This window comes from Ursus americanus, chromosome 2 (assembly GCF_024610735.1).
Source record: "Ursus americanus isolate L20-20 chromosome 2, mUrsAme1.1.p, whole genome shotgun sequence".
Classification (NCBI taxonomy): domain Eukaryota; kingdom Metazoa; phylum Chordata; class Mammalia; order Carnivora; family Ursidae; genus Ursus; species Ursus americanus.
Window position 1 is genome coordinate 44,139,397 of NC_142128.1, and position 23,247 is coordinate 44,162,643.

Below are 23,247 nucleotides of genomic sequence, written 5' to 3' on the forward strand. Positions count from 1 at the left end.
GAAGCATGTGTTTGAAGTCATGAAAGCAGGGAACAGCCAGCTAGTGTGCGGGTCAGAGGAGGGAGGGCTCACTTGGCGCCGAGGAGTTGCAGCACGCTGGCAGCTCGGATTCCAAGAGGAAGACAGCAGGAAAACAAAAGGGAGGAAGGACATAAGCCGAAATGGAAACACAGGACATTCATCCTATTTGGCTGAGCTGTTGAGTATGTAGGAAAGTATTTGGCTCCAAACTTTGGTTGGAACCAGATCAGAGAAGACGATGAATATCAGGCTAAGATCTGTGGGGCTTCTCCTTGAATTGTTTTGGAAGGAACAGGACGTAAAAGCCATACTCAGGCACGTTCATCTGCAGAATGACTTGTTGGAGGCAAGGAAACCAGTGAAAAAGATGTCCAAATAGTCAAGGTGAGAGGTAAGGCACATTTAATTAGCCTTGCAAAGGTCTAGTTGGCCCTTCTCCCTAACACGTAGACGCAAGGCTGATTTCTATTGCAGCTGGGTTTTGTGGCACTTCCTCCCTGAGATAGCCCTAGTTAGGCTAGAAGTGATTTTTTTATTCAATGGTTCTTAGATCAGCCCGGGCGTGGGGGGTGGGGGTACGAGGTGGAGTTACACGCCTGTCCAAAGTTCAGTGACCAATAGGCACAAAGTGTTTCTAGAGAGACTCTTGGCCTGAGCAACTATCCATGTCAACCACTGAGAGAGGAGGAAGAGGGGGAGGAGCATTTCCTGACATCCGGGCACTTAGCATCTAAGGAGAAACAGATGTCACCCTGCAACAAGCAGAAACAAAGCAGAGATGACGATGACCACTCAGCCAGCCTCAGATTAGGGGTCGGGGCCAGAAAAGATGGGAGAGCAATGTGAGGAATTATTGAGACCAGGGCTCCTGACAGCATCTGTGTGTGTGTGTGTGTGTGTGTGTGTGTGTGTGTGTGTGTGTGTGGTTTTTGTTTTTTTTTAATCACTCTCTGAAGAACAGGAGTGGAGAATAGTTGGAAAGAGAAGTACACATTTTTGGGGCACCTGGGTGGCTCAGTTGGTTAAGCATCTGCCTTCGGCTCAGGTCACTGTCTCAGCATCCTGGGATCAAGCCCTGCATTGGGCTCCCTGCTCAGCGGGGAGCCTGCTTCTCCCTCTCCCTCTGCCCCTCTTCCTCTTGTGCTCTCTCTCTCTCTTGAATAAGTAAATAAAATCTTTAAAAAAGACAGGAAGGAAGGAAGGAAGGAAGGAAGGAAGGAAGGAAGGAAGGAAGGAAGGAAGGAGAAAGAAAGAAAGAAAGAAAGAAAGAAAGAAAGAAAGAAAGAAAGAAAGAAAGAAAGAAAGAGCACACTTTAAAGCTAAACACAAAGGGCAGAGAGTGAAGGGAAGAACCAAGAAATTAAAGCAGTGCCTGAAATATTTCCAGAGAATTAATTTGTGTGTTGCATCAGTTGAAGATGTTTACATAAGATGCATTGAGGGGTCCAAAAGCAGATATTCTAGGTGTTTCTGGCGTGGAGGTAGAGCTGCGAGATATTTCCAACCAGCCCGTCTAGGGTCCCAGCATCAGCTTAAGGAACTGATCAGAGAGAGGAGTGGAGTGGTTTTCAGTGGACGGTCACCACCGCCATTCCAGGAGTTTGTCTCCTTTCTTCTCCTCACAGATGACACGGCTGGTGACCAGTGGGAATCAGACTATGGTGACTGAGTTCCTTTTCTCTGTGTTTCCACCTCTGCATCAAGGTGGCCTCTTGTTCTTTATTCCCCTGCTTCTCATCTACGGGTTTATCATAACCGGGAACCTGATGATATTCATTGCCGTCCAGCTGGACGCGGCTCTGCACACGCCCATGTACTTCTTCATCAGTGTCCTGTCTTTCCTGGAGATCTGGTATACCACGACCACCATCCCCAAGATGCTCTCCAGCCTGGTCCGTGAGCAGAAGACCATCTCTCTGGCCAGCTGCCTCCTGCAAATGTACTTCTTCCACTCCCTGGGCATCACGGAAGGCTGCGTCCTGACAGCAATGGCCATCGACAGGTACATCGCTATCTGCAGTCCTCTCCGTTACCCGACCATCATGACTCCCAAGCTTTGCGCCCAGCTAACCGCCGGGTCCTGCCTCTGTGGCTTCCTCCTTGTGCTCCCCGAGATCGCGTGGATTGCCACCCTGCCTTTCTGTGGCTCCAACCAGATCCGGCAGATCTTCTGCGACTTCGCGCCTGTGCTGAGCTTGGCCTGCACAGACACATCGCTGGTGGTCATTGTGGACGCCATCCATGCAGTGGAGATCCTGGCCTCCTTCCTGGCCATCGCCCTGTCCTACGTGCGGATCATCGTGGTGATTCTGGGGATGCCCTCAGCCGAGGGCCGCCGCAAGGCCTTTTCCACCTGTGCCGCCCACCTTGCTGTGTTCCTGCTGTTCTTTGGCAGTGTGTCTGTCATGTATCTGCGATTCTCAGCCACCTACTCAGTGTTCTGGGACACGGCAATTGCTGTCACCTTTGTTATCCTCGCTCCCTTCCTCAACCCCATTATCTACAGCCTGAGAAACAAGGACATGAAAGACGCCATCGGAAGGCTTTTCTGCCGTCGGAGGAGGGCTGGTGGGGTCGGGGGGTAGATCTGGAGGCTGGATGCTGGAAAACCTCCTGGAAGGTCAGCATTTCATCATTTCTTGACTTGTTCATGAGTCTGATCTGTTTCTGTTGTGGAAATATAATACTGTCCGCTCTATGATTATGCACAAGAACAAAGAATTGCCATGTCTGGTCATGGGTGGCAAGGCCCCAGCCCGTTTGCCTCAACGCCCCTGCTGTGTTTGTGTCACCGAGGCAGTGTGCGTGGATTCCGCGCCCGCTGGGCACAGGCTGGCTTCCTCCTCCCCCCCCCACACCCCAAGCTGGGCTCCTGCCTTTGTCCTCTGCAGCTCCACAACCCACACACAGGTGAGGCCAGACAGCAGGACGGAAGGGACGGGAAAGACATTGTAGTTTTGACAATTGCTACTGTCAGCTTGCTCCCAGTGCTCTCTCCATTCCTGAGTCCCCCTGCTGCTCGGCACCCCACATGGGTAAACGGTTTCCCGACGCTACAGAGAAACCGTCTCCATGTTTAGCTCATTTACCCACAAACTCGTGTCAGCCTCCGTGCCCTGATCGCATACCCCAAGCGTGATAGAACTTGAGGCCCGAAGCAGTGACATACAAAGGAAGAGTGGAGATAGTTCCCTCCACTTCTTCAGCCATCTACCCTTTGACATATCTTCACATGTATGAGCCCTCGTTAAATCTAAAATATCCTAAAGTAATTAGGCCAGAAATCACCATTATTTACATGTTGGAACTGACGCTTGGAGAAGTTGGCTTACCTGCCTGAGGTCACATAGATGCCTAGTGCCAGAGCTGGTCTCAGTCTCAGGGCTCTACTTCATTCTCTGTCCCCAGTAAGTACATAACTTTTGTTTGATCTATTTGGCTTTCAAGAAATGAAATTATACCCGGGCGCCTGGGTGGCTCAGGCAGTGGAGTGTCTAACTCTTGATTTTGGCTCAGCTCATGATCTCAGGGTCTTAAGATTGAGCCCCAGCTTTGGGCTCTGTGCTCAGCAGGGAGTCTGCTTGAGATTCTTTCCCTCTGCCCTCCCCCCCTCTCCGCCCCGGCTCACGCGCACTCTCTCTCTCTCTCTCTGAAATAAATAAATAAATCATTAAAAAAAGAAGAAAATAAATGAAATTATACCATCTTTCCCCCAAAGTTTCATGAAAACCCCCAGTCTCCAACGAGCTGTAGGAGTCACTGACTCTGTCCTCCGTGAACTTCCAGCCCTCACTCCGAGGACTGTGGCATCACAGAAACACTCTCCGTCAAACCAGATTTTATACCTTGCTTTGCCACTAAGTTGTGCTGTTTCTGTGTCTGTAAAACTTTTGGCTGGATCAGATCAGCGGTTTCCCCAAACCAATTGGTCATCAGAACTTGAGATTTAGGAAATCTGAAAAGGGAAGCCCATGCGTGCATCTGCATTTCTGGAAAGCTGACCGGAACATTCTGAGGATGGGTCAGAGACGCGCACAGCTGCCTTAGGCAGTCGCTAAGATCGTCTCAAGCCCTGGGGCCCTTGAGATTTATAACGGCTGACATTTTTTAATAACATCTGAGCTTGGGGCGAACGCCTTACATGTCCTGTCTCGTTTATACTCACAACAATCCCGTGGTGGCAATATTAACCCTGATGTTCCAAATGAGAAATGAGAAGCACAGAATTTCAATAACTAGTCCCAGTGCACGGAGTTCATGATTAGGAATCCAGGGCAGAAACACCATTACATCTGCTCCCAGAGGCGGGACCTGTTCGCCGTGCTCTGTGCCCGCGTCACGCAGCTGTCATCCTAAGACCAATCGCGAAACCCAGGAAAAGCTCCACAGGAAATGTGGTCACTCACTGTTACACAGGAAAGGTTTGCTCCTGCAGATTTCAAGATTGACTCATTACAAGACGTTTGAGCAGCAATTCTGTGTTGGATCCTTGCTAGGTGCTTAGGATTCCCTTAGCGACTGTCACACCGGTGGCGTGGCCTTTGGGGACCTGAGAGTCCAGCGATTCATTAGCTGCTCTTAATAAGAATGTCATTGTCCATCGAATTTGCTCGTTTTCTTGGCATGAGATGCAATGGTCCCTGTGCTCTCATTGTTCCCAGCCATTAGGTCATTCTATTTCCTTTCAACCTTCCCAAATGCGCTATTTGTGTCCCACGCCGCTTAGAATACACACCCTGTCGTGTGTTCTCTCTCAGCTCTGCCCATTGATCCTTTTCACGACGACATCCTAACCTCTGGGATGAAAGCTCAGGGATGGTTATTTTTGCCCTTGTTGTCGCCTACCTCTCAACATGACCCCAAATTACTGGAATCTTCAAGAAAGATTCCTCACACTGATATCGCTATCACTGGTGTCAGGACCAACGTGGGCCCTTGTTTGGACGTGACTTGCTTTCTGTCTTTCTGCTTCTCTCTGGTTTCCTGCTTGCCCCCCACCTCCTACTGGATTAAAGGTGCACAGACAGCTGGAAGAAGGTTCCCTCATCCTTAACACCACAGCCTTCAGCACAGGGTTCTTGGCTGTCAACTAGCCAAGCTTTGTTCTTGACTTGTGGACCAACTAATCTTACAGGTGAATCGACGCCTGTGAGAGCAGAGTCAACAGAGAGAAGAGCCTTGGTGACAATGTCGGGCTCCCCCATATCCACCCAAGGCAGCAGAAGGAGAAGCAGCATGGGAGGGAGGGTCTGTGTGGAGGCCAGATCCAAAGGAGCCAGGCTAAACTGGTAATTCCATGCCTATATTTATCAAATATTAATTATTACGTAATGTTTTGGTTCCTTTGACTATTGTTCTGAGCTGAAAATTACTTCTAGGACCCTCATGTGGTACAACTTCAGGGGATACCACTCAATCTTTACTTTTTGCTTTCTGGGGTCCCAGTAGCAAATGCTGAATCCCCTGGGTTTCACAGGGCCAAAAATTATCATGGTTGTATGATTTTTGGCACAAAACAGAAGAACGCCTTGCACCTGTAGATAACAGAGTCCTGTTTAGGATGGATGGTGTTTCCCCGTGTTGGACACTTACTATCTTTCATAAGACACAGTTCTTTTTATTTAGGAAGTGGAAAACGATCAGACTCATAATGAAATCCCTGAGCAAAAGAGTCCGATATTCTCAGAGCGTGGGATGAAACACTGCTCCGCTGAGACCAAGAAGGAGATTCTCAACCCCTCCAACAGGGATTGAAACCCCGGGAACAAAGCACCAAGCCTGCCTACGGCACACGTGCTGGCCGCGCAAACCCCCGGCTTGGGTCAATTTAACCAGTGATATCCCTCAATTGCATGCATATTTTTCCTTTAAAAAAAATAAATGTTTTATTCTTTGCTTTGCTACACTAGATTGCCTTCCATGTGTCTTTCATCTTCGGCCTAATCAACTCCCATGTTGGGTAAAGTACAATAACCATGGAGATAACAGTTACTTTGATGCGTTTCTCTCCTTTAAATAATCTCTTCCCAACCCATCCCCTTCGTCTACCTAAAATCATTGTGTTCAGAGGAAGCAGTCACTAAGGTATCTTTATTTCAAAATAGAATTTCTTTACAAGCCGTATCAACTCTGTAAATGCTTCATACATGTATTTCCTCTCTGTGTTTGCTATGTAGGGTCTGTCTATATACACACGTGTACCCATGGAACTTTGTAACTTTATATATTATATATATAACTTGTATATTATATGTATGTATATAACTTATATGTTACATACAACTAAAGCTTTAGTTTGATTTTTCCATATCCTTACTTATTATTTCATGGTATAATTATTTTCACTTCTTTCAGAGAGATGTCAAAAAGCTTTGGTTTCTTCTCATATTTTTGTCATTTTTTTACATGCTTCGAAGCTATGTTGTTAGATGGAACCCAGATAAGAATGTAATGTTTGGGGTGGAATTTTCCTTATAATATCTTAAGAGTTCCTCTCAATGTTGCTGCTAATATGCCTTTGTCATAAATTCTATTTTGTTAATATTGCCACACCAAACATTTTCTCTGTCTTTCCTTCCATACTTTGTGTGTCTGTACATTAGATCAATTCTCTTATAAGCAGCAAACAGCTGGATTGAAAAGAGCTAATATGGTGTCTTTGTATTATAACAGGTGAGCTTAGCCATTTACATGTTTTGTGGTCTAAATAGGTTTGGAAGTGTTTCTACCAAAATACTTGTGCTTCTTGTTTTCTTCATTCATTTCTCTCAATTTTTTTTCTTCCTTTCTTTTTCTACTTGGATTGGATAGAATTTCTTATATTTTTCACTACACATTTTTTTCTCTGCTAGTTTGAAAATACAGTTAATAATTCTCCTTTAAATGATTATCTTTTTTCCTTGTTTTTCCTATTTATTTATTTATTTATTTTAAAGATTGATTTATTTATTATTCTAGAGAGAGAGAATGAGAACCCTTGAGTGGGAGGAGGGGCAGAAGGAGAGGGAGAGAATCTCAAGCAGACCCCTCACTGAGCACAGAGCCCACCATGGGGCTCCATCCCACAACCCTGTGATCATGACCAGAGCCTAAAATCAGGAGTCGGACGCTTAATGGACTGAGCTACCCAGGCCCCCCTTTTTCCTTTTTTTTTTTTTAACGTTTTACTATGCAATATTTGTAAACATTCTTGAAAGTATAGAAAATATTAAGCCCATCGATCTCAAATTTTAATAATACATAATATTTTGTCATTTTTACCTCATCTCTTTTTTAAAAAAAATATTTTTAAAAGATGTTATTTATTTATATGATGCAGAGAGAGAGCGAGAGAGCACAAGCAGAGGGAGCTGCGGGCAGAGGGAGCGAGACAAGCAAGCTGCCTGCTGAGGAGGGAGCCCGACCCGGGACTCAAGCCCAGGACTCAAGACAGACACTTAACCAACTGAGCCACCCAGGCGCCCCCAAAAATATTTAAAAATAAATCCCAAAGATGTTGACATTTCCTCCTAAACACATTTTCTTCACTAACCACAAACACTGTCACACTCTAAAGACGCAACAATTTCTCAATAGCACATGATACTCAGTCCCTAGTCAAGCACCTCCACCCACCCCGTAAATGTCCTGCCACGTTCGGTTTATTTGGATCAAGGTTCACGTTACTTTGGTTGTTGTGTTGTCTAAGTCTTTTTTAATTTAGACTAGTTCTCTCGTACTCACTCACCCTCCACCTCTTCCCCCTTTTCCTCTTCATGTCTCTCTCTGTCTGTCTCCCTAAATCTAAAAATCATGTTTAAAGTCTTCTGCCCTGTGGACACACCTAGAACAAAGTCCAGTCAACAAGCCAGTGGACAGCTTGGTGTGTTCCCGTGAGTGTTCGTGCACCTGTTAAGCCCAGAGCTTCCCATCAAACTCCAGCCAGTGCACTGCAGCTGATTTTAAAGCAAATATTCATCAAGTTAGCCCAACTTCAGCCCTACTTTTTAAAATAGCTTTATTGAGATACAATTTACAAACCATACAATTCACCATTTAAAGTGTACAATACTACATATATACAATGGGATATTACTTAGCCATCAGAAAGAACGATTACCCACCATTTTGCACCGACATGGATGGAACTGGAGGGGATTATCCTACGTGAAGTAAGTCAAGCAGAGAAAGACAATTATCATATGGTTTCAGTCATATGTGAAACATGAGGAAAAGCACAGAGGACCACAGGAGAAGGGAGGGAAACTGAAGGGGGAGAAATCAGAGAGGGAGACAAACCATGAGATACTAGGGACCCAGGGAAACAGACTGGGGGTTTCAGAGGGGAGGGGCGTGGGGGGATTGGGATAGCCTGGTGATGGGGATTAAGGAGGGCACGTGTTGCATGGAGCACTGGGTGTTATACACAAACAATGAAGCATGGAACACTATATCAAAAACTAAGGATGTACTGTATGGTGACTAACATATCGTGATTTTTTTAAAAAATTGAGTTTAACAGCAGCACTGGAGTATAAGAAACCTATAGGAAATAAACTTATACTAAGAACAATAAATAAATAAATGAATAAATAAAGTCTACAGTAGAATGGCTTATAATATAGTCACAGATACATGCAACCGTCACTACAGTCAACTTCAGAATTTTTTTTTTTTAAAGATTTTATTTATTTATTCGACAGAGATAGAGACAGCCAGCGAGAGAGGGAACACAAGCAGAGGGAGTGGGAGAGGAAGAAGCAGGCTCATAGCGGAAGAGCCTGATGTGGGGCTCGATCCCATAACGCCAGGATCACGCCCTGAGCCGAAGGCAGGCGCTTAACCGCTGTGCCACCCAGGCGCCCCCAGAATTTTTAAACACCTCAAAAAGACGCCCTGCATTCTTTTTTTTTTTTGGTTTGAGTATTTTTTTTAGTTTTTATTTAAAGTTGTTATCATATAGTGTATTATTAGTTTCAGGGACAGAATTTACGGATTCATCAGAAACTCTGTATCTTTTGGCCATCCCCACCCCCTGCCCGGGTGCCCCCCCCCCCACGCATTCCTGCCACTAATCCAGTTTTTGTTTCACAGGCTTCTCTGTTGTGGATACTTTGTGTGAACGACGTCACAGAGTACGGGTCTGGCTTCCTTCGTGCGGAACAATTCTGGTCGGTTCGTCCGTGCTGCGCCGGTCCGAGGACGCCGTTGCCCGTTCCGTGTGAATATACTCCGTGCTCAGATATGCACACGTGTAGTTCACTCAGTTCTCCGCCAGGAGACATCGATGCTCTCTGTGTTTTAGCTACTCTGAATCACGCTGCTGTAAATACTCACGTACCAGTGTTTGCGTGGGTGTGTGCTTTCATTGCTCTTGGATATACACCTACAATCGTGGGTCATGTGATACCTCTGTGTTTGATCTTTTGAGGAAATGCCAGGCTGTCTTCCAAAGTGGCTGCATTGCTGAACATTTCCACAAGCCTTGTGGGAGGGTCCCCCCCGCCCCACCAGCATCTGTGGGTACCCAGCCCTGCAATGCTAGCCGTCCACTGGGGTGTGAAGTGGAGCCTCACCGAGGGCTGGATTTGCATCTCCCCGGTGACTAATGACGCTGGGCATCTTCCATCACCTTACTGGCACTCTCTTATCCTCTTTGAATAAGTGTCTGCTCAGATCCTTTGTGCATTTTTCAATTGTGTTAGTTGCCTTTTTATTATTGAGCTGTTAGTGTGCTTTATATATGATAGACCTAAGTCCCTTACCAGATACATGGTTTGCAAATAATTTTTTTTATTCTGTGAGCTGCCCTTCATGCTCTTGAGGGTGAGACCCACTTTCACACCTGCCTGTGCAAGCCGTTGGGGGCCATCACCCTGGCTGCCGCTGCCTGCTTGTTTCCAGACCGGTAACCTACCTATCAACTGTTTTAACTGACACTTTCATCTCTTTTCTCCTTGTTCCTGTGCTTTGCTGGAGCTTTTAAAGACTAGAGGGGGGCACGTGGGTGGCTCAGTCGTTAAACATCTGCCTTCGGCTCAGGTCATTATCCCGGGGTCCTGGGATCAAGCCCCGCATTGGGCTCCCTGCTCAGCGGGAAGCCTGCTTCTCCCTCTGCCCCTCTCCTCCGCTTGTGTTCCCTCTCTCGCTGCCTCTCTCTCTGTCAAATAAATAAAATCATCAAAAAATAAAAATAAAATAAAGACTGGAGGGACCCAGCTGGGAGGCTGAAGATTTTGTTTTCGTAATCAGAGTCCCTGGCTAACTTGCTCTGTAGTGTTGGCAAGTTGTTCCACTGCCCTGGGTCTTAATTTCCAATTTTATGAAGTAGATACAATCTTTGCTTTCATGAAGTGGCTGATTCCGATGTACCCGTTAGTTTTCAGCTTCAATGTAACTTCCTCCAGAAGAGACTATGTGTGTTTTATTACTAATTACCACAATTTTAATTAACTAACTGTAACTTAGTGTAAATTAATTATAATGTTAATATCTATATTCTCAGTTCTTTCCAACCAGCCTAAGGGCAGGGACTGGACAGATTCTGTTTTGTTCATCCTTCTGCGTAGGCCTTAGCATGGAACCAGATACAGAGTTAGAGCTAAGTAAACATGTGCTTACTGGCCTGGATGGGTGGATGGATGGGTATCTTCAAGATGCTTGGAGTAGAAACACTTGGGGATTTTCATAGCAAGTTCTATAAAATTGCAAGTTTTCTTATAGTCAATGTTTGATTCTCTACTCATAGTAGATATTCAGATGTATAATAATCCCTAACACCAGCTAATAATTAAATCGCCACATATCGCATAAACTAAGATACAGGATTATTTTTCACATACTTTCATATGTTTAAGGAAATAATTAGCTTGAAACAGAATAAAGAACTAGTCCAATGGAAAGAGTAATCCTAGTTCGTGCCAGGGGCTCAACTCCTGTACTCCCACTGGGAGCGGGGGTCAAGGCCACCAAGACTGACACGCACAGCTGGGCAGAGCCCAAGTGCAACCCGCTGGCTCACCTCTCAAGTAGTGCCTCTGACTCCTCTACTCCTTTCCTCTGGGGAACAGTATCTGGGAATTTTTTTTGCATGTTCTTACATAATTACATTTTTCTGGGTATTGTTCTAAGGTTCAGTGTAATGATGAGAGGTTTTGGACAGAATACATATATATATATATATATATATATATATATATATATATATATATATAGCTATTAGTTACATGCCAGACACTTTTGGGCAGAATATATATATATATATATATATATATATATATATATATATATATATATATATAGCTATTAGTTACATGCCAGACACTTTGTCTGTGGTGTATAGACCTTATCACTAATTCTCAAAATAATCTTCAAGAAAATATTTTTAACAGATGGTGAAATTAAGACTCTAAGATTTTCAGTTACTTTCCAAAGATAATGTTATTAACAAGCCACTGAACAAACTAGGATTTAAACCCAGATGTCCATTGTTAAAATGTTTTCCTCTACTGTGTTGGTGTTTTCCACTTTAATATATAAACAATTGGTAGACATGAAATATCATTTAAGGGGCGCCTGGGTGGTTCAGTCGTTAAGCATCTGCCTTTGGCTCAGGGCGTGATCCCGGCATTCTGGGATCGAGCCCCACATCACGCTTCTTCGATGGGAGCCTGCTTCTTCCTCTCCCACTCCCCCTGCTTGTGTACCCTCTCTCGCTGGCTGTCTATCTCTGTCAAATAAATAAATAAAATCTTTAAAAAAAAAGAAAAGAAAAAGAAAAAAAAGAAATATCATTTAAGCGTAAGTGGTACATGAGAAAGCATTTACTTTTTTTCCTAAAATTTATTTCACAAATATTGTTTAGAACGTAACGAAGTGCATTTGTATTAAATATACATTGGATTTACTCTATGTATGTGTATGTATTCACAGTAGGTAAGGCACAGGTCTGACAAAACTCCCGCGTGTGCTGTACAAACATCTGAGATTTGAAAATCACCGCGCTACGCCGTGTCCCCGTGTGGCTCCCGCAGACAGCGTGTTTGCGTGGGCACCGAGAGCCCGGCAGCTCTTGGCCCGGCTCTGCGTCCTGCGCGGAAAAGCTCTCGATGCTTGATTCCTCATCCGTGGTGACCGATGACCCCCAGGGTCACCATACGTCCACCTCCCCCTTGACCTGTCCTCCCCACCTTCACCCCAGGATCCCTGACCTTGTGAACTGCCTCCTCACGGCCTCCTTAATATCCTTGTTGCGAAAGCTGTAGATGAAGGGGTTGAGGAAGGGCGTGAGCACCGAGTAGAGCACGGCCAGGGCGCGGTCGTAGTCCAGCGAGTAGCTCTCCCTCAGCCGTACGTACATGAACAGGACGCTTCCATAGAAGATGAGAACCACGGTCAGGTGGGAGGCACAGGTGGAAAAGGCCTTCCTCCTGCCTGCCGCCGAAGGGATCCTGAGCACGGTGCGGATGACCTGCACGTAGGAGCTGACGATCAGCAGCAAGGTGGCCAGGATCTTGCAGGAGTTGATGACGAAGTCCACTAGGACGTTGATAGACGTGTCCGTACAAGCCAAGCTCAGAACGGGAGGGAAATCACAAAAGATGTGCTGAATGCGATTGGGGCCACAGAAGGGGAGCCGGGACACTAAGGAAATTTCCGCCACTGGCCCAGCCAGGCCTCCCAACCAACAGCCAATAGCAATCTTGGCACAGAGCGCTGGGGTCATGAGGGTGGGGTAGTGCAGGGGCCGGCAGATGGCTAAGTACCTGTCGTAAGCCATAGCTGTGAGGAGGTAACACTCAGCAGCCCCGAGGGAGTGAAAGAAGTAGATCTGCAGGAGGCATCCGGAGAAAGAAATGGTCTTCTCCTCCCTGAGCAGGTCCGACAGCATCTTGGGGATGGTGGCAGCCGTGTAGCCGAGCTCCAGCAGGGAGAGCGCGCTGACCAAGTGGTACATGGGCATGTGGAGTCGGGAGTCCAGGCGCACCACCAGGAATATCAGCAGGTTTCCCAGGACGGTGGTGACGTAGATTAGAAGCAGCAGGACAAAGAGGTAAGCCTGGACCCCCTGAAGATGGGGAAAGCCCAAGATGATGAACTCCGTCACCTGGCTCCAGTTCCCGGGGTCCATGGCTCACCCCTTGTGTTCTGGGTGCAAAGCATGGAAGGACGAGAAGAATGAGCCACAGAAGCGAGCAAGAACCCTCCCCCACCTCCAGAGTAGAGTGCTCCCAGCAGGTGCTTTCAGAGGCCAGAGGTCGATGCCTGCCAGCAGCCTCCTTCCCAGTGTCCACTCTTGTCACCAGACTTTAAGTCCTCTGGTCTCACAGCCCACTTTGCAGCCCCCATAATCCATTCTGTAACCCAATTACTTTGCTTAATGGAAACGATATAGGTTTTAGAAACTTAAGTATTCTTCATCTAAGGTTTATCTTATTATTTATCTATATTCCTTGTCTTAGGTATAAATCATCCTTTACACTGATAAAATATTGGTTGAGTACTGGACCAAGATTACATAATTTCAATTGTATATTTTTATTTGTCATTTCAATTTATTTTCTTCTTTAACTTTCTGGATACCAAAGAACCCGCCCTTTCACCCTGGGCTCCCTCCCGGGTCCTGATGGAGACCCTCCGGGAGCATGGAGGTCAGAATTTCAGTCTTCTGGACACTGGCGTGAATCTCAGTCAAGGCAAAGGGGGGGTTGAGTAAAGCTGAGAGTCACGGAAAATGAGGAGGCAAATCTATCTCTTTGCATTTCTAGCCCAAACTGTGGCCACTCCCCTCCTTCTACTCTCCGCCCCCACCGACCTCAAGCGCACTTTTCGGATTTATTGCTTCACAGATGGTAAATATTTAAATTGTTCTGTGAGGTCAATGTAACAAAAACTTACTGAACATCTGTTGTATGTGAGGCATTTTTCTTAGAACGGGAGCTAAACAGATTAGCAATATAGGGGACCTGAAGTTAGGAAACGAATATTCTAGTAGAGAAAGTAGAGAAGCAATTAGTTTGTGTCTGTCCCTGTGTTTGTCCGTCTGTAGCCTGATCTCGGCACAGAAGCCACACGGTCCCTTTGATGGGAAGTCAATTTCCTGCTCAAAACTCCTCAGTAACTTGACAGTTTATAGTCTATCGAAGCTGCTTCCTCTTCCTAGAGCTGTTTCCCGCCAAATTTCCACTTGGGTCGCTTCTCCATTCATTCGGAGCCTTCGTGCAGAGCCACCCTGCCCGGCAGCCCTGCCTGAGCCCCCCCCACCCCCCCCACACCCCTGTCCTGTCCCAGCGCCACCCTTCCTTCGTCCACGGTTAATCCTTTGCCCAGGACTTACCGCGCCCGAGCATATGACACATGCTCTTGTTGGTTGTCTCGTGATTCGTTGTTTCTGTCCCCTGGGAGAATGCGAGCCCCAGAGCACAGGGACTTTTGCTGTTCCGTCCGTCCGTCCACCGATGACTCTCAAGTGCCCACAGCTGTGTCTGGAACATGATAATGACTCGTGAATAAGCAAATTGCGTAGGATAACTGCTTAGTTACGTAGGCGGGAGCCTGAGGAGCTGGGGACGAGCCGTGGGCTGGACGTGGAGGTCAGGACCACCTCACAGAAGACATCATTCTTATTTGAAATAAAGAAGGTGTCAGAATTTGCCAGGTGGAAAAAGGAAAGGAAGGTATTCTAGGCACAAGGAACACTTGTGTAAAGGCAAAGCGTTACAAAGGCATCCAGGGTCCTCTTTCTGTCCTCCAGGCTTCTCATCACCCCTTCCCCCTGCGGAGTCCTCTCACCGCATCCAAGCCCGGGTTATCTACTGCGCTGGCTCCTGGCTGCACTGTCTTCTAAACCCAGACAACGTACCCTCATCTTCTACCAAAAGCTTTCTCATTCCGAAGATAGGAGGTTTCTCTGCTAAGATGCCAGAGGGCAGGACCCTTATGACTGATCCGGCTTCAGCAAGACCTTAATAACCACCTTAAGAGTAGATATTTCCCCTTTGCTTAGTTTTCTTCGCTTCAATTCCATATCTGTCCATTGCCCAATTCCCCTTCCACCTCCTTCAAATCTGAGGGACAGATGTGCCTTCTAGAAACGATTATGTCAACATTTCCATCCAACTCAGATCGTATCTATTCTGGATGTTTTATGTTCCTTCCGCTCCAGGTATAAATACAAAGGACCCTTCCTGGGGCTGCCACTCCATCTCTGGCCTCCCGACTGCACTCAGAGATGAGCTGTCCAGTGACTTTGACGAAGCGTCCAGATGTATGCGGGGCCGGCCTCACGGTTGAATATTGGAAGGCAATTATCTTGCCCTTTCCTTCCTCGGAGGGTAGGGCTTCCACATGACTCCGAAGACTTAGTCTCAAGCTATAGAGCAGTCCGTCTTATCCCCCCGTGGTCAACTGCAGCCCGGAAGTAGATGACCCTCCTTCCGACGGACCATCAGAAGGTCAGGAGTAGCCTCACGTACGCCATCGTGTCTGCATCACCCACCTCCTTCTGCTCGTGTGGGCATTTCATCATCTCACAGCATCGCGAGAAGGGCGAGTGCCACCCCGTAATAAGATATTCTGAGAGAGAGAAAAACTACATTCATATAACTTTTATTGCAGTATATTGTTATAATTATGTTATTATTAATTACTGTTAACTTTTACTAGTTTATAATTAAAAATTTAACTCCAACTTAACAAATTAATCTTTGTCATCGGTAGGTATGTATAGGAAAAAACATAGTATCTGTAAGGTTTAGTACTATCCATGGTTTCAGGCATCCCTGGGGGTCTTATCTGTCCCCCGCAGATAAAGGAGACCACCGCACATTGCTTCTCTGCTCATTGATGTCCTGCTGTTCTGGGTTCCCTGGATCCTGAAACATCAAAGCCAGCATGGCCAGGTGAGGTATTATTTCCCCTCGGAAACGAGCTCCCCACACCCTCTCAATTCCCCAGGTAATAAATCTCAGAGATTCTGACCACTCCCCTCTCTCCCTCACACCCTACTCGGTATAGAAAAAAAAAAATTACTGATTGTTTTCCCCTTACTTTTTTTTTTTTACTTCATTTTCTTTTACTATTTTTTTAATGTGATCTTTTACTATTTCTAATTACTATTGTAATTCAGTTTCCAACACCCAGAGACACTGAGTCCGTGGTGGAAGAAACTTCAGGACACACCAATTCTCTTTATACTCCCATAATCCTGGGTTTCATTGGATCATTAAAAATATTTTAAATGTAACAGATATTCCCACCAATTCATAAAAATAAACCCCCCCAAAAAAACCACCCCCCCCAAAAAAGAGAGAGAGCAAGAAAGAAAGAAGAGAAAGAAAAGAAAAGAAAGAAAAGAAAAAAGAAAGGGAAGGGAAGGCTGAAGCTTCTTGCCCCATAAGACAATTCTCTCTGTGGTCGAAGTGCTTCAGTCTGATAAACTGAGTCCTTCCATTGACCTGACATCTGAGTTTCACTCACTATCCCTAGTTCTGTTCTGTGGGAAATGCCTGCTGTTCTCGTCCAGATTCATGTTTTAAACACTGTTTTCACCATCATCATAGAAATTTCACTGTTTGCCAAGTGGGTCCTTCCGTTTAGTCTTGACCAGCAATCTACCCTCCCAAGAACACACGTCTCCTCAGTCCATCCACAGACATCTGACAATTTGGGCGCTCAAGACCCCTACTTTGTTTCCGTGACTGTCTGCGGCGAACACCCATCTTTCCCACTCTGAATTCCCAGGAGTCCTTCCTCACTTTGCTTCCAACTATACCCTGTCATGTGCTGCGGTATCTTCCTCTCATATGTCTTATCATTCCCAAGCAACCTTCTATGAGGTTTTTGAAATTAAAATCTCACTTTAGGCCCCGCCTCCTGGGCTGCTTGGCACCGTGTCCGATGCCTTACAGTTGCGGTGAAAAATGAAAAACCTGATGCTAATCGGATGAGTAGCCCGGATCCTGAGCTCCAACTACTCCTCTCCTCCCATTGCTCTGCTGATATTGGCACCAGCTCTTACAAAACCTAACGCATGTGTAAATTAGCATTTATCTTACTTGGGTCCTTTGCAACCGTATTATACTCCCTTTACTCCAAAATACTTTTAGAGCAAATCTTTTTCATTTGTTTTCTAGGTCCCACTATTGCATTATCCATAGTGCCTAATCATTTAGGAATAGAGCCACAGAGCGGGGTGAGGAGGGGATGCAATTTTCAATCATCTCGTTCTATGTCTTCATTGTGCAAAAGAGGAAAAACCAGGACCCACACGGGGGACGTGGTTTGCTCCGAATCACCCCAGTTAAAATGGGGCTAATTTGCTCATTCTGAATCCAGACCGTATGATGGCTTTAGGAAAGCAGAATGTCTTCGTGTTTTATTTAAATATTTTTTGTGTTCTGAATGATACGCCGGTGGACCCCAATTATTCTCTACCTCTCCCTATTTCTGAATGTTCAGTTTCCTCCCAGTGCTCCGGCCAGGAAAGAACAGGAGGGTAAAAGTGCCCAAGTGACAATGTCCTTACCTGAAGCTCAGTGGTGGGGAGGGCTCCGCGGGGCTTCCTGTGGGGACTCCGATCACCGCTCAGAGTCTGGAGCTGGGAGGGCTCCCTGCTCACTTCTCTCCTCTCATTTACTGTCACAGTGGGCGCTCCTGGGGCTGGAAGGGAGTGCAGCGCTTTGACTGGGCCCGTGGGAGTCAGTCACACCATGAGAGACTCCTCTCCTGTGGCCTGTGGCCTTGTTAGGTCCTCACAGAGGCAGAAGCCCCTGGGCCTTTGGAGCAGCCCTCCTGGGGTTCTCCAAGTGCTTTCTCAGGGAGGGGACTGCGACACAGGAAGTTCATCAGGCTCTGGTCCTTTGTCACCTGTGAGTTTACTTCAATAATAGTAACTACCTACCCGGGTCGAGAGGGAACATCTCTCAGGGCGATGAGGTTTTCAGCACAATACAGAAATTGGGGTGGGAGCCCAAGCTTCAGACGGGTTCCTGTGTTGTGGGACCTGTGAGAAAGCATACACCTTCCAATGATAATAGGGTCTTTCTAAAGTGTGCCTGGCCTCTTGGACCCTGAGTGAGGACAGGGACAGGCCAGGGACACAGCACTGTTAATAAAGCCTCCTCATCCCGCCCGTTGCCCCAACCTACAGTGTTTTTATCTTCTCTTACACCCAGGAGCCGACCTTTTACTCTCCTGTTATCTTGCCCTAAAACGAGCCCTGCCTCAGGATTTTGGATTTAAATCTCAGTTGTTCTCCCAACCATTTCTGTGACATTGGCTGCCCAGCGGAGGGTTTGATTTCCTGGATTTCATATGAAGAGGCTACTCCTTGCCCTATATGACTGCTCACACTCACTGAGATGACCATGACAAAAAACAGACAATAACCGGTGGAGGGAAGGGTACAAAAATAGGACCCCAGTCCTGCTGATGAGAATGTGAAATGGAGCAGTCACCTTGGAAAGCAGTCTAATGGTTTCTCAGAAGTTTAAACTTACCATCAGCAGACGACCCAGCAATTCCACTCCTACGTATGTCTACGCAGGAGAATGGAAGAACTCGAATATGGAAACACTGCTCATAATAGTCAAAAAGTGGAAATGACCGAAAAGTCCATCAAATGATGGATGGGTAAATAGAATATGGTATATCCATACAATGGGATATTATTTAGCATTAAATGCAAACATTTAACATAAGTATTGATGTGGTTGGGTTAAAGCCTATATGACAGTGTAGATGAACTTTGAAAACATGCTAAGTGACAGAAGCTAGTTGAAAAAAACCCACGTATTGTATGATTCCATTTATATACAATGGCCAGAATAGGCAAATGCCTAGGGGTAAGGGATTGGGGAAGGACAGGGTGATGCAAATATTCTAAAAGTAGATCGTGGTGATTGTTGCACAACTCTGTAAATATACTAAAAGTCATTGAATTGCGCAGTTCGATAGGTGAACTGTATGGCATGCGAGTTATATCACAATAAAGAAAATAAACATTTTTTAAAGAGGTGAAATGAAGACGATTTCAGGAAAAGAGTGAAAGAAATTATTGTCAGTAGACATGCATTACAAGAAATGTAAAGAAAATTCTTCAGGCAGAAGGAAATAATATTAGATAGAAATTTCAAACTGCACAAAGGAATGAAGAGCATGAGAAATGGCATAAAGCAAACAGGTAGCATCAAATTATAGTGTATCCTACATGAGCCATGAGAGGAAAAGAACTATAACAACATAGGACAGTACAGGTGAATCTCATAAACGTAATATTGAGTAAAAGAAAGCAAAAACAAAAGAGTGTAAACTGCATGAACTCATTTATATAAAATGCCAAAACACGTAAAATCCACTTATGGTGTTAGATGCCGGGTTGCTGGGCATAGTGGGGTGGGAGAGGAGTTGGGTTGGAGGTAAGGGAGCGTGGGGGAGATTTGGGAGATGTTCCCACTGTCCTGTCCCCAGTGCTCCTTACATAAAGGTTTGATCTGTAAAACTTCACTGAGCTGCACATCACTGAGTTCTCTGTATGGCTATTTCAATACCTTTTAAGATCCGGAGTCACCCTCTAGCTTCCACATTTTCGTTTCTTTGCCAAATTGTAGGTTCTGTGTAATAAAAGGTTACCGTTCCAAACACAGTGACTGCACAAAGTGTATAATTTACTTAGAGGGAAGTAGAGTAAAACAAATCAGATAAGGGGGTAAAACAACAAGGAAACAAGCCCAAAGACAGGTGAGTGCTCCCTTCTATAATTTCCGAACACTTTGCTCTCTGCTTTCCGTGGAAATTCCAGTTCTGCTACATTTAAAGTAAGCATGGAGCAGAGGGGTGGGAGAGGAGGAATATGCTGTCTTTCTCAGAGTAGGGAATAGGAAGGGATAGTGTGGAAGTTTTCTGCTCTTCATATATGCCTAAGGGCCATATGGAGAAAGAATCGTCGTAATATATAGCAATAGAGAGAGAAAATGGCTGCAGAAATAGAAAAGGAGAGAAATAAAAATATAGGTAAAGAAATAGTGAAGCAGTCTCATCCTAAAGGAGGACCATGATTTCTTCCCTCTTTGTTCTACAGAAGTTGTATGTTTACTAATGTTTATATGTTTGCATATTGTGTGTGTGTATACACATATATGTATGTACATACACACGTAAATACGGAACTTTTATAACTTCATATCCATTTGCTGTGCACAAGAGAAATAGTTTCAACGTTCAATTAATCTGCATGGCTAAGAAAAGTTTTATGATTGAAGTGATTGCTTGAATACCTAGAAAATTTAATAAAAGTATTTTTACCTTAAAATGCATTTATTTTGATCTTAAAAAGAAATTTGTGACTCGGAAAAAAACTCTCGTTATTGTGACAAACTGCTAGCCTTGGAATTCAAGACCCCAAAAGACATCTAAGAAAGTAAATGGTTAAATGGGCTCTTAGAACCATATAATGTTAGCAGTGAGCATCACCTAAAGATAGCTTACCCACCCAAACACAGAGAGATCTAGAAAAGATAACTGAGAGTAGCACACAGGTAGTGATTAATAAGGGTTAATTGTCAGCATTACCCAGAGATTTAAATGGCAGAGGTAGGACAAGTTGAGGCTGGCTGTACAGGAGACAGGGGCGAGTTCAACTGGAGTGGATCAAAGCACTGTAAAAAAGAGTGGGTTCCAGTAGTGATTAGAGTAGAGACCAAGATGTGCTGGTGAGAGGAGTGGGTCAGATTCATTGCAGTTTTCATTCTTAACATTTTTATTGATACTCAGCAAGTTTAAACGCTTGTTAGATTCTGGACATACAACAAGAAACAAAACTGACATGATTTCAGACCAAATGCAGTTTATAGACTTACAGGAAAGAACAACAAATTATATCTATACTGATACGTATCTATCTACATATATACGTGTAAGTTGTGCTACATAGTTAGAAGGAAACAAACAGCATTTAAAAGAGAAAAAAACAAGTAACATACATTACGTAACATACATTAAGTGATCACATACATTATCGTCTCGAAGATAATGTCACTTGAATGTGACATTTTGAACAAACATTCACACAATGAGGAGTGAGCCGAATGCAGTGTTGTGGGGAAACAGTGCAAAGTTCTTGGAGCCATACAAATCTTAATGTATTTGAAGAATTCAAAGAGTTCTGACCTAGGTAGGAAATTTAAAGCCATAAGAATAACTCAAGCATCTAGTGAGACAGGACAAAAAAGATAGAAAGATGGATTTGAGGAATAAGGAGAAAATGAAGAGATAACAATGCAATCGAAGCTAAGAGACAAACTTTTTTAAGAACAACTGGTCACATGTATCAAGAGTTCAAGAAAGAGGAAACACAAGAAGGGTCTAATGGATTCAGCATGGAGGTCATTAAAGATCTTGGCAAAATATTGTTTGGAAGGTCTGAGCCAAAGCCAGGCTGCAACGGGTTGTAAAGTGGGTAGGACGTGAAGACGAGCAGGTAGATTGTGTCATTAATCACACTGAGAAGTTTAATTGGACATGAGAGCAGAGAGAAACAGACTTCTAGCTGGCTGAGAATGTATGCCGAGGAAATACGTGTGCTTGTTAAGAAGGAAAACTCTAACGTATTCTTGAATGCTGAAAGCACTGATCAAGTGAAAAATGGAAAACCATAAAGATGCAGGAAATAAAAGAAAAATGTCAACTATGATTTGAGAAGGCTGGAGGAGATGAAATTATTCAAGGTCAGGACAAAGGTACATAGAACGTTTATGAGGCCAACATTGAAGTGGAGGAAGGACCTTGGTAGAGAGTCAGTGGTGAGTAGGACTAGCTCTCCCCCCTTTCCGGAAGATGGTCCTCTTGATGGCCTTGATGAGTTCCTTGTTACGAAGACTGTAGATGATTGGGTTGACCAGTGGTGTTAGTACAGAGTAGATGACGGCAAGTGTCCGGTCAAGGGTCAGAGAATAGCTTTTCCTTAGGCGCACATACATGAAAGTAATGCTGCCAAAAAAGGTGAGAACCACAGTGAGATGTGAGGCACATGTGGAGAAGGCCTTCATTCTCCCAGCTGCTGTGTTTATCTTCAGTACAGCACTAATGATTCTTCCATAAGAAACCATAATAAAGAGGAAGGTGACAAGGATGATGAACGCATTGATGGCAAAGTCCACGAGGACATTAGTGGATGTGTCCTTGCAGGCCAGGCTCAGGAGAGGTGGAAAGTCACAGAAGATGTGCTGAATTTCATTATAGCCACAGAAGGGGAGCTGGGAGACCAGGATGACTTCCGAAATGGGACACAGGAAGCCACAAGTCCAACAGGCGGCAGCCATCTTGCCACAGACTGTTGGGGTCATAACCGAAGGGTAGTGGAGGGGCCGGCAAATGGCCAGGTATCGGTCATAGGCCATGGCTGTAAGAAGGTAGCATTCAGAGGCCCCTAGGGAGTGGAAGAAGTAGGTCTGAAGCAGGCATCCTGCAAAAGAAATGGTCTTCTTCTCGCTGAGAAGATTGGCCAGCATCTTGGGGATGGTGGTGGCCGTGTACCAGAGCTCCAGGAAGGACAGTGCGCTGACCAGGCGGTACATGGGGGTGTGTAGGGCTGCGTCCAGTTGTATGACTAGGAAGATGAGCATGTTACCGCAGATAGTGAACAGATACACCAGCAGCAGCAGGGCAAAGAGCCAGCCCTTGATGTGGCCCATTTTGGGGAAACCGAGGAGCACGAACTCAGCCAGGCTCGAGCGGTTGTGTGGTTCCATGGGGGGCCGAGGTCGGGGAGGGAGGGAGACAAAACTGGCTGGAGGCACCTGCCAAACCCAGCTCAAAACTTCATTTCTCTTTATTGTTTTTTTTTTTGTTTTTTTTTTTTTACTTTCAGGACAGCATTTTATTACTATGACTGCTGCTACTGGGGATGTTGCTGTAAAGATAACAGCCAACGCTCACGACTCATCGAGCGTTTTTACAAGTATTTGGTATTTTAATTTTCATGCAAGTGCTGAGCACCATTGTTATACCCATTTTACAGATGAGAAATTTCAAGAACAGAGAGAAGGGTGAGATTATGGAACTCTTCTATTTCTAATAGACACCATGTCACAGAAACAGGATTTGAACCCCTCCCTCCATGTTGTCTACACTATGTGCCCTTCCCCAAACAGTCTACCCCCTTCCCCAGGTCATAGCATTTCCTTCGGTCAAATTCAAAAGGTGAGTTTTGTATATGAGATGAATGCAGTGGCCAGTCTAATCATTCCATTC

At 45.2% G+C, this 23,247-nt stretch overlaps 3 protein-coding genes across 3 annotated transcripts; 1 reads left to right on the forward strand and 2 right to left on the reverse strand.

The window, feature by feature from the left end:
- The first annotated feature begins 1,646 nt into the window (after positions 1–1,646).
- On the forward strand, positions 1,647–3,427 carry OR6K6 (olfactory receptor family 6 subfamily K member 6). Its single transcript, XM_045784280.2, has one exon. The coding sequence runs from the start codon at positions 1,647–1,649 to the stop codon at positions 2,604–2,606; it is 960 nt and encodes a 319-aa protein (XP_045640236.2). The 3' UTR covers positions 2,607–3,427.
- An 8,388-nt stretch (positions 3,428–11,815) lies between these two features.
- On the reverse strand, positions 11,816–19,037 carry OR6N1 (olfactory receptor family 6 subfamily N member 1). The gene is made up of 4 exons (XM_045784602.2): positions 17,900–19,037; positions 17,525–17,658; positions 14,336–15,872; positions 11,816–13,146 (listed from the first exon to the last, which is right to left on the reverse strand). The coding sequence occupies exon 4, from the start codon at positions 13,127–13,129 to the stop codon at positions 12,191–12,193; it is 939 nt and encodes a 312-aa protein (XP_045640558.1). The 5' UTR covers positions 13,130–13,146; positions 14,336–15,872; positions 17,525–17,658; positions 17,900–19,037; the 3' UTR covers positions 11,816–12,190.
- A 1,291-nt stretch (positions 19,038–20,328) lies between these two features.
- Positions 20,329–22,917, reverse strand: LOC123783637 (olfactory receptor 6N2). Its single transcript, XM_045784489.2, has one exon. It carries the CDS (start codon positions 22,743–22,745, stop codon positions 21,792–21,794), a length of 954 nt encoding a protein of 317 aa, XP_045640445.2. The 5' UTR covers positions 22,746–22,917; the 3' UTR covers positions 20,329–21,791.
- Positions 22,918–23,247: the final 330 nt, after the last annotated feature.

Excerpts from the sequence above, each read along its gene's own strand:
- OR6K6 (XM_045784280.2), top strand. The coding sequence starts at position 1,647 with ATGACACGGCTGGTGACCAGTGGGAATCAGACTATGGTGACTGAGTTC.
- OR6N1 (XM_045784602.2), bottom strand. The coding sequence starts at position 13,129 with ATGGACCCCGGGAACTGGAGCCAGGTGACGGAGTTCATCATCTTGGGC.
- LOC123783637 (XM_045784489.2), bottom strand. The coding sequence starts at position 22,745 with ATGGAACCACACAACCGCTCGAGCCTGGCTGAGTTCGTGCTCCTCGGT.